Source organism: Choloepus didactylus (assembly GCF_015220235.1).
Source record: "Choloepus didactylus isolate mChoDid1 chromosome 23 unlocalized genomic scaffold, mChoDid1.pri SUPER_23_unloc1, whole genome shotgun sequence".
Lineage (NCBI taxonomy): Eukaryota > Metazoa > Chordata > Mammalia > Pilosa > Megalonychidae > Choloepus > Choloepus didactylus.
Genome location: NW_023637590.1, coordinates 2,015,145 through 2,026,040, shown reverse-complemented (window position 1 = coordinate 2,026,040; position 10,896 = coordinate 2,015,145). Strand labels below are relative to the sequence as shown.

At 54.2% G+C, this 10,896-nt stretch overlaps 1 protein-coding gene across 1 annotated transcript in view; it reads left to right on the top strand.

Annotated features, from left to right (window-relative positions):
* The first annotated feature begins 6,923 nt into the window (after positions 1-6,923).
* Positions 6,924-10,896, top strand: part of LOC119524932 (immunoglobulin iota chain-like) — a 29,386-nt gene continuing 25,413 nt past the window's right edge. Inside the window, exons 1-2 of the mRNA XM_037823652.1 lie at positions 6,924-7,051; positions 7,147-7,480. Of these exons, the coding sequence (XP_037679580.1) occupies positions 7,003-7,051; positions 7,147-7,480 (383 nt within the window). The 5' untranslated portion in view covers positions 6,924-7,002. The remainder of the gene's footprint in view (positions 7,052-7,146; positions 7,481-10,896) is intronic.

Here is a 10,896-nt window from a genome sequence, read left to right as displayed (position 1 = left end):
AAGAGTCAAGGCTACTAGGTTGGAGTTTGATAGTTTCAGGTATTTACTTCCAGCTATTCCAATATATTAAAACCTAAAATGGGTTATGACCTCTGGACTCCATTTGAAATCTCTCAGCCAGTGAAGCTTCATCTTGCTTCATTTCACATCCCCCTTTTGGTCAAGAAGATGTTCTCAATCCCAGGATGCGGGGTCCAGATTCTTCCCCCGGAGTCACATCCTGCGCTGCCAGGGAGATTTCCGATCCGCCCCCCACCAACCAGTTAACATTTAACTCTTGGACCGCCAGCGTCTCCGTCTACCCACCACCAATGACGGTCCTTGAAGCCAGCCTGGCCCTGAGCACGGCCAGCTGTCAGGGAAGTTCCCAATAGGTCGCCTCACCCTTTTAAGCCGTGCGTGGTGGCAACACTGGGACTTCGAGCAAACCCCGTGCCCGCGCATGGCAGCCGCCCAGGAGCAGCGCCGGGGCCCCAGCTGCAGTCTCGGCAGCCCAGGCGGTGCCAGCAGGGAGACCGCCCCCTCGGAACCCGGACTCCCCTGCTCCACCCGGCTCCCGCGGCCTGAGATTCGGAGCCCCCCAGGCCCGCCGCACTCGGCCGCGTCCCGGCAGTCACGCTGCAGAGAGCGCCCAGGAGCCCCTGGGGCCCCGGGATCCTCGACGCCTCGAGCCCGTTCTCACCTCATCTGACCCCGGGCCCTTGTTTTGCCCTTTGAGCAAAGTTCACGGGGCAGCGGGAACGTCCCTGATAAAGAGCTCGGAACGGAGACTCACGCCGGGCAGGACTGAAGCCCGAACCTTCCAGAAGGCGGCGCCTCAGAACTCCCGCCGACTGCCGGAAGCGGTGGGACCGGCGTCCTTTGCGCGGGGTCACGTGGGCGGCAGGGCGGGGCCAACTCCCCTCACGCGCCGCGGAGCCAACTCCTCTAAGGCAGGCGGGACACGCAACAGGACCGGCATCCCTTGCACGCAAGAGTCAATTGGGCGGTAGGGGCCAGGCCAAACCCCTCAGGCAAAGGTGGGTCACAGGGCAGGGCCGGCATCCCTTGCGCAGGGTCACGTGAGGGGCGGGGCCAACTCCCCCACGCACGGGGAGGGGGACATATGACGGGACCGGCGTCCCTGGCGCGCGGGTCACGTGGTCGGTGGGGCGGGGCCAAGCCCCCTCAAGCAGGCGGGTCAGAGGGCAGGACCAGCGTCCCTCCTCGCGCGGGGTCACGTGAGTGGGGCGGGGCCTGTGCCCACAGCCACGTCACGTGATAGTGGGCGGTGCCTACTTGCGTCCTGTCGGGCACTACGTGTCCAGTGCTGCTGCTTCCCGCTTCCCAGCGGCTTCCTAGTGGGGATGGGTGGGAGGGGACAGAAGGGACAAGGAGGGCCCTAGGGGCGAACGTGAGGACAGAGAAAGAGCCACAGCCTCTGAGAAAAGGCCTTCGGATGCTGCTGTCCCGGGCTTGGCCTGAACCCCGGCCTCGAAGTTGGGGTCCCGGGGCAGAGAACGCCCGCTCCCTGCTCTGGGCCCTATAGCGCGCCCCATTTCTCAGAACTGTGTCTTCTGTAAGGGTGCCAGGTGATCAATAAAAAGTAACCACCAATTAATAAGGGAGGCACCTTGGCAGGAGTTACTTGTTTTCTCTTCTCACTGTCCCACCGAGAAGGTTCTGCACACCCTCCGCCCACCCCAGTTTTCAGAGCGGTGGTTTCTCCTAGCAGGTCTAAGGACACTGGCAGGCCCCAAAACAGGATCCCTGACCTCAACAACCACCACTGCAGTGATGACTCCCAAGTGTATCGATCCAGCCCCTTCCCCTCTGGGAGTAAGATTTGTCCCCCTGGGGTTCCCACTGGGGTCCCCAAGTCACCATGTGAGAGTCGTGTCCACATCACCTGCACCTTGCTCTGTATCTGGGGGGGGGCAGAGTCTGAAACAAAGTCACCCCTGGAGGGATGGGGCCATTCCTGGTGGTCAGCAACAGAAACGCAAGTCAAAAGAGCTCAGGCTAAGCAGAGAATTTACTGGGTCGATTCTGGGGGGCGCTCACAAAATGGAAGCAGAAGCCCAGGAATGGGGGCTGGGGGGGCGGGGGGCAGGGGCTGTGAGGACTGCAGGGCCTGGAGTTCGGATCTTTACTCCTCCATGGCCGTGGCAGCTCTGGACTCACACTGGTATACCCCTTCTCACTCATTGGACGGCCGGACAGACACACACACACACACACACACACACACACAGACACACACACACACACACACACACACAACCCAGAAGGGCTCCCACTGGCCTGGCTGGGGCAGGTGCCCCCAGGGGCCCACTCTACATGGGCCTGGCACAAGGACCACGATTGGGCCAGCCTGGGTCATGGACCCAACACTATGGCCAGAGAGGAGGGGTCCTAACCAGGAGAAGAGAGTAGAGCCTCAAACGCCTCTGCTTGTCTCTTAAGAGTGTGACTTTTGGAGCAGCCAGTGACACGCCCAGTCTTCCTTCCTCCAGGGCCCTGGAGCAGGAGGGTTTACACATGGTTGTCCATGCCTGCCACTCCGATGTTGGGGCTGCAGCATCACCTGTCCGCAGCCAGCTTTGGTCTTTCCAGACTGGCATGGAAACCCCATTGTTCATAACAGTTTAGAGAGGCAGGACATCCCAGCAGCTTCACTTCCTTCAGGGCTTCAAACGCTACAGAAGGCTCGTGAAGATGAGCAGTGTAAAAGGGGTGAAAGAATACAAAGGAGGAAGCCACAGCCCAGGACTGGGAGGAAGGCAGACAGCCTGCAATCAGTGATTACATAGCACGTCATCTCCAGGTGCTGTAAAGTGCCAGCAACCTTCTCCAGTTGGGTCTGGAAGGGTCAGGGGCTTTCCAGAGCATCTGGTTGTTACTGAATCTCAACCTCACTTGGGTGGGTCACCAGCCTGAGGCTTCTAGGATGGAATGGTTCTAAACTGCAGCTGGGGTAGTGCCAAAGAGAAGCAAAGAGGGGATTCCTAAGGAACCGGGGCTGGGCGTGGGAAACCTGGGACCAGATTCTAGAATATTCTGGGGCTGTGGTTAACAACCTGTGCTTAGGAATCAGACTTAGTAGCTTGGTACATTTCCTCCTGAGATGCAGCTTTTAATTTCATTGGGTTGTAGGGGAGATTAAACGGAAACACATATTTGTCCACCACTAAACACCGGACACCAGCAGTTGGAGGGGGAGGCCATCGGATGTTTCCCTCTGGCCAGTCCCCAGAGGACAAGTTCTTCATTCAGGACCTACAGGAGCACAATGATCTGGCAGTCAGCTGGGTGGCTACTTCTTGGGGAGTTGCCCTCGGCGTGCAAGAGGAACCACCACTAATTCCCCTCTCACACTGGGGGGCTGTCAGCTCCACAGAGAGGGCCGGATCTTCTCCGTAATATGGTTCTAGATTTATCAGGAATGTATGAGGCCAAGAGAATGAACCATTGAACCCAGCTTCCTGTGCTAGCATCTCTTCCTTCTCCTGGTGGGAACCCCTCTCAAGCTCACCCAGGCACCAGCCTCTGGTCTGGACCTGTGCTACTGTGGACAGAGTCCCAGGTGACAAGCAGGTGACCCAGGCACAGGTGCTTGCCTGAGTTCACAAAGGGATGTCCAGGGAGCCAGGCCTGTCCCCGCCTCACCTGGGCTGCACCTGCAGTCAGCCCACGAGGCTGAGCCCCAACGGCTGCCTACGCTCCGTGAGAAAAATGCCGAAGGTTCTCACCTTGCAAGACTTTGAGAGGATTTAAGACAGCTTGAGCCTGTGCTGGTGGCACATCTGAGCCAGAAGGGTGGAAGCTGGCCTGGTCCAGGAAGATAAGACCTGCACATAGGCAACCAGTGCAACCCACATCCAGCAACTCCAGGGCAACTCTGCAGATAGACGTCTTACTGGTTTGCAAACCTTTGCAAGAGAATTGCAAGGAACCAGAGGTTTGGGAGGAGGAGGAAAGGAAGATGGAAACAAGGAACTGGCAGGTGTGCAAGCTGTATCGACATGCAGTTCTATGTGCAGTTCCACAGCTGCCCGGGCTTGGCTTCTCCATTGAGTTCTGGGAGTGAATATGGAATGAAAATAGAAAAGGAATGCTGTGCTGGCCTTGGAGCAGGTGGTCCTGCAGCCTGGGTCCTGCCTTACAGCCAGGAGCTTCAGTTTTGGTCTTTGGCGGGGAGAGAATGAGAGAGGAACTAGAGAGGCTGATGTTCACGTAGAAACTGGTGTGGAAGACTTGTCCCTCATCTGAGCTTCTGCTATACCCACTATCACCAAGCCCGTCCACGCCACGTCAGCCTCTTCCTTTTGCTTCCCATCCCCTCTGCTTCCCTGATCCCCACTACTTCCTCTGTCTCCATGCTTTCCCCTGTTTAGACACCCCAGTTGGCAATCTTCCCAACTCCATGAACAACCCAGGAAGACCGCGGAGTCCTCATGGTGACCTCACAGCCTCAGGGCCATCTTGGTGTTCACCTCGGGCTTCCTCAGAAGAGTGCTGGGCCCTCCCTGCTCCAAGCCCAGCTCATCCTCTGTTGACCCCCCACTGGCTCCACTGGACTGACCCCATTAGCATCTTACTGGAAGGAGAGAGCGCTGGGCAGGGAGGATCTGTAGACCATCAATAAGGCCTCCAAGGTGTCATAACAAAGTCCTGTGCTTTCCGTGCCCCAAGATGGAGGCAAGGAAGGGCCAACCCCCCATGTGGCTTTTGGGGTCTCCTTGTGCCTACTCCCTCCCCCTGTAAGGGTCACCGTAAGAAGTAGTCCCTTGGGAGCACGTTCAGGGCTTCTCTCTTAGCGGGATCTGGATAGTGAGATCCAGCAGTGTGAGTTGGGTCTCCCCTGGTACATCTTCACCAACCCGCTTCAGGATGAGGAACATTTAGAAATCCTGGTTAGTCACTTTTGAGGTCTCCTGTTGGATTCCCCATTCTAGATGTCATTAAGAACATTCGTGATTAAAGGGAGGAGATCAACATATCTATATTAACGGTTTGGAAGAAGTGGATTCCAACCCTCAAAGATGACTTGGAGTTCAAGACTTCAGTGGAAGAAGTAACTGCAGATGTGGTGGACACAGCAACAGAACTGTTGTTAGAAGTGGAGCCTGAAGATGTGTCTGAATTGCTGCCATCTCATGACAAAACTTGAGCAGAAGGAGTTGCTTCTGGTGAGTGAGAAAAGAAAGTGTTTTCTTGAGATGGAGTCTACTCCTGGTAAAGATGCTGTGAACATTGTTGAAATGACAACAAAGAATTTAGAATATTACATAAACATAGCAGTGGCAGAGATTGAGAGGACCGATCAGACGTTCTACTGTAGGGTCAAACACTGTCAAACAGCATCCCATGCTACAGAAATCTTTTCTGAAAGAAAGAGTCCATTGATGCTGCAAACTTCATTGTTGTCTTATTTTAAGAAATTGCCACAGCCACCCCAAACTTCAGCAACCACCACCCTGAAACAGGATTTCTTCCCAATGAGCTGGGATCTGTTTGGGTCCCTATTATCAGTGTGGCTCAAAGGACCCTTGGCACAGAAATCAGAAGCAGCCAGTGGGCAGTCTGCCAGCTCCTCAGGGAGACCAAGTCACAGCCAGAAGACACACCACCCTCTGTCCTGGAAACCACTGCAAGCTGACTCACTTCACAGCCCCTCTAGGATTAAAGAGGTGTTGTCATCTCAGTGGCTGGGCCCCTTTAGATGGAAGGGACCAAAATGGCCTCAAGATGGAAACAGAATCACAGATGACCCAACTCCTGAGGTGACCCCTTGATTTGGAAGCTCCGATCCACTCCTGGGTGCTCCCCAAGTGGGACTAGAGTGGACAAGGAAGGTAGGTGTTGTGTTTCCTTAGCTCTCAAGCAAACGCCATGCAATGGGTTGACTTCAACGATGGGATTTTATTGGCTCATGGTTTGAGGCTAGAATTCCAAAATTGACGCATACATAGGCAATGCCTTCTCCCCAAAACTAGCATTCTGGGGCTGGCTGTGGGTGATCCTTGGTTCTGGGCTCCTCTGTCACTTGACAATGCACACGGTGGCCTCTCCTGGCCTCTCCATTCTCTCCTGGGTTCCCTTGATCACTGGCTTCTTGCTTCCCTGGCTTTCTCTCTCTCTCTTTCTGTGAATTTCATTTGGCTTATAAAAGACTCTAGTTATTACCAGATTAAGACACATCCTGATTGAATCGGGCCACATTTTAACTGAAGTAGCCTCATCAAAAGAAACTACTTACAATGGGTTCACATCGACAGGAATGGATTGTCTATGAACGTGTTTTCTGGGGCACATAACTTCACAGGAGGTGATGCTGAAATTTTTGACTGGCCCCAGTTGCACAGCCACACAGCTTCAAGGATAGAATCCAGTAAAGAAAGCAAACTCTGGGCCTCCCAGAAGCTTCCAGATCAAACATGGGTGGGGCGAGGGTGGCTTCTGCAGGCACAGGACAGAGCCCCAAGGGGGAGAAGAAACTACTCTGCCTCTGCTCACCTTCCTGGGACCCCAGACTCCCTGGTGCATCCTTCTCGGAAGCCCCGTGGGCACTCCCAGCTTCTTTCTAGGAGAGAAATGAGCAGGACTGGAAGTATGTGCAAGGAAGGGGACAGAACCTCTGCTCAGCCAGGCTAATATTTTCCATACACAAAGCAGGTGTTTTCATCATCCTGAGGCCACATCCTCCCCTCCCAGTCCACCAGACCTGCAAATTTGGAGAAGGAAATTCTTTCTGTGGGGGAAGCAGGGGAAGCTGGGGTGACGCTGCCCCTCGGGGATCCGAACCCACAGCCTGCCCCTTGCATCCCGGCAGGTGCTTCCTCTCCTACGTGTCCACCAATCAAGAGAGAAGCCACACACTCGAGCTGGCCCCTGTACTGATGTCACCACCAAGCGTGCGGTGGCCCCACCTCTCAGAGGGGGGTGGAGGAGGCCAGGCCAGCCCCCCACAAGGGCCCCAGACACGGAAGCCCTGGAGCCAGAGCCCCAGATCCCAGCACCATGTCCTCCTGGAAGCCTGTGCTGCTCCTGCTCCTCACCCACTACCCAGGTGAGACACCCCTACCCTCACCCCGATCTCGCAGCCCCCTGCCCCTCCCTGGCTCTGCCCTGCCCCGGGGGTCACCACAGCCTCTCTGTTCCCAGGGGGTGCCCCCCAGCCGGTGCTGGAGCAGCCCCCCGCGGCCTCTGCACCCCTGGGCACCACAGTCCGCATCCCGTGCACTTTTAGCGGCAACTACAGCATCGGCCTGCACGGCGTCTTCTGGTATCAGCAGAAGCCGGGCCACCCTCCCAGGTTCCTGCTGAGATATCCTCTGCCCTCGGATGGGAGCCGGGGCCCCAAGATCCCCCCGCGCTTTTCGGGGTCCAAGGACGTGGCCAGCAACACGGGGTTTTTGAGCATCTCTGAGCTGCAGCCTGAGGACGAGGCCGTCTACTTCTGCGCCGTGGGGAGCTCCAGCATGGACAGGGACAAAGGGTGGGAGGAAGGGAAGGGGCCTGCTCTTTCGGGGTCACAGACACCCCAGGAAACACGCTCCTCGGACTGAAGACACGGAGCAGCCTTCAGGGTTAAGGGGACAGGGCTCGGATCGTGGGGCATCTGGAGCATCAACTTGTCCAGTGGCCTGGCCGTGGGTCCTTTTGGGGGGCTGGGTTAGATGATTAAAGCTACTCGTGTCTTAAGAAACTCGTGTTGCTGAGTTTGGTCTGATGTTGAGCTATTATGGGGTGTGGGGGGCTGTCCTGTGCCTTGTAGGATGTTGAGTGGCATAGCTGGCTGTGGTGCACCCCCCAGAAGCTGCCCCTTCCTTCCAGTTGTGATGACTAAAAATGTCTCCAGGCATTGCCAAATGTCATCCCGGGGGCAAAATCTCCAGTGGGAGAGCCATGGATCTGGGTGAGAGAAATGCATTGATTAGCTCTCCAGTAGAGAGGGGCCATGGGGGTCTGCAAACAGTAAATATTTCAGGCTTTGCAGGCCACAGGGATTCTTGCAGGACAACTGAACTCTACAGCAATATGTAACTGTTGGGCATGGCTGTATCCCATTAAGCTTTATTTATAAAAGCAGACTGAATATATGAACATATGACTATGTAGCTAGTGAATATGGGGTCTGGCCTGAGGTTTGCTGACCCCTGTTCTAGAAAAACACTCCAGCTCCTGCCCCCCACCAAGCCGTGCTTGGTGATGGTTTCAAGGTCACCCCAACTCTTCCCACATGATGACCCAGGGAGACTAAAGCTTCCAGACTCATGGAATGATCTGGAGGCTCTTGGGCTTGTTGGGGTGCAAAGGGAATGTGGGGGAGGTTCCTGGAGCCCCAGCCTGCAGCGAGGTGCAGCCCTGGGAGGTGGGTCTTCAGAACATGCACTGCACTGAGCTCTCACACTCAGAGGCAAAACCACCACCTGGGACCCCAAACTTGACTGAGAATGTCCATTTACTGTCCAGGGAGCATGACACATGTCGACATTGGCCCTTCCATGGGTTGCTGGTGAGGCTCTCCTGGCTCCTGCCATGCCCCGGGTACCCTTTGGGCTTCTACTTTCTCATCCACATGACTTTTACCCTCATCAGGCCCTTGTCCTTGGGTAGTAGGGGGTTCCAGACCCACTCTGCCAATGGCCAGCTGGCGGTCTTATCTGCTGCCCCTTGCTTGCTTTCCTGTTTCACGATTCTTGGGCCCCTGCCACGATGAGAAATTTGGAGAGCAGGGAATCAGATTGGATTCCTCTATCATCCTAAAGGATCTTGTCCCTTTGGAAGATGAGACCTCAGACTTGGGCTTCGGGTCAGCTGGGGTGTGAGTCTCGGCACCTGTGGGGCTTGGAAGAGGAACCTTGAATTCCCAACCAACAATCTGATGTTGTTTGTCAAGGAGATAACAGCAGTGATTGATTGGTCTATATAAAGTGCTTAGCCCTGGTTTAATTGTAGCGGGCTCTCTAGCAGAAAGCCTCGTCACTATTTCCTTGCAGTCACCAGACCTGGTCCTCCCCTGTGTTTTCCTTTAGGCCAAGCTTGAGTCATTTCTCTCCTTGGCTATTTTCCGGCCTCCTGTCTGGTTCTCTGGAGCAGACAGCATCCACGTTACTCCTGGATCCAGCTGTGCCTGCACTCCAACTCTCAAATCTCAATTGTCTCCCAGGCCACGTCTGTCATTTCCAATTTTATAGTAGCCATGTTTTTCTTTTAAAAAAAAAACAGGCAAAAAGGAACAGGTGAAATATATTTTTTTAAAAAATTGGGGTAACATATATAAATATAACAACAAATTTGGCCATCTTAACCATTTTTAATGGACAATTTGGTAGCACTAATTACTTTTACAATGTGCTCTATCATCACCAACTTTCATTACTAAAACCTTTTATCAGCCAAAGCAGAAACTCTTTACTCATTAGCAATAACTCCCCATTCCCACCCCCAGCCCCTGATAGCCTCAAATCTACTCTCTGTCTCTATGAATTTGCCTTTACCGGATAGTTCATATAAGTGGAATCATAAAATATTTGTCCTTTTGCTTCTGTCTTAATTCACTCAGCGTGACATCTTCAAGGCTCATCTATGTTGTAGCGTGTATCAGAATGTCATAACTCTTTATGGTTGCAGGTGAAATGATTTTTAATAATCTTTTATTTAATCCGATATATCCCAAATATTCTCATGTCAGCATGTAATCAATGGAAACATTAGTTATGGGGTTCTCTAAGCTCTTTCTGTCAGACCAAGACTTTGCAATCCAGTGCATATTTTACATCGCTGCCCATCTCAACCTAGAGCAGGTCCAAGAGGTAAAATTCAGGCCTTATCACAGAATAGCCCTTAAAGTCAGGCCTGGAGCCCCACTTCCTGTAGCAGACTTTCCCACCCCCACTCTAGTCCACTGTGTTTCTCCCATATCAAGCCAACTGCAGTGGATCAGACATGACTCTCTTGGTTGCCCCCAAACCTTCGCCCCTGACATTCTGGAGAACTTCCTGTCCCCGGGCATGTCCCCAGCTGGCTGCAGCTGACTCCGTTGTCCACAGTGAGCTCCATCCTCAATCCCTTGGCAAGATCTCCCCAACTGCCTGGTGCAGTTACTAACTTCCTCCCATGTGCAAACGGCTTGTTTTCCTAACTGCATTTAGCGTCTACCGCACAGCTCTAAATTTACTCTGCGAGTCTCTCTCCTCCACTGGCCTGTGACTACCCAGCCAGCAGGATCTGTTCAACTTGGCAACATGCCTGAGAGACATGAGATGATAATAGAGGAGAGCCAAGAAATGAATGAGTGGATGGACGCCTGGCCGCGTGAATCTTTGGGTTCCGAAGACCCCAGGATCCCAGAGGTTGGGGTCACGGGGATCCCTTGAGAAGGGATGGCCAGCTCTGGGCATTCTCCACACCTCAGCAACTGCCCATGGCTCTGTTTAGGTTGGAGGTGGATGTGCTACTGCTGGCTCAACCCATCAGGAAGTCCTCTGTGTATCTCTCCCTCTGTCTCTGTCTCTCTCTCTCTCCCATGATTGACATCAATGAAGCAGGTGACCATCTCCAGTAGCTAGCCATGTTGGAAGGGAAAGACCAAAACAGGCCAATGTGGGGAAGGAAACATGAGGGGAGCTTTCTGACTCCATCGTGGTGGGAGGGATGTTGGAGAGGGTGGAATTCCCAGATTATTGGGGACTGCTGTCTGTACCCCCACAAAGCCCCCCGGGCACCGACAAAGATAAAACCAACTGGGCTTGAGCACATCGCCCTTAGCTTTAGGGACCCAAAGACCCCAGGACCCTTGAGGAACTGGGAGTGCAAGCCTGATGGAGAGTGCCAACCAGACCGAGAAGGAGATGTAAGGCCTTCTGGGTGCCACCTGTCTCCAACACCTTCCTGGAAAGGGGTCCCCTC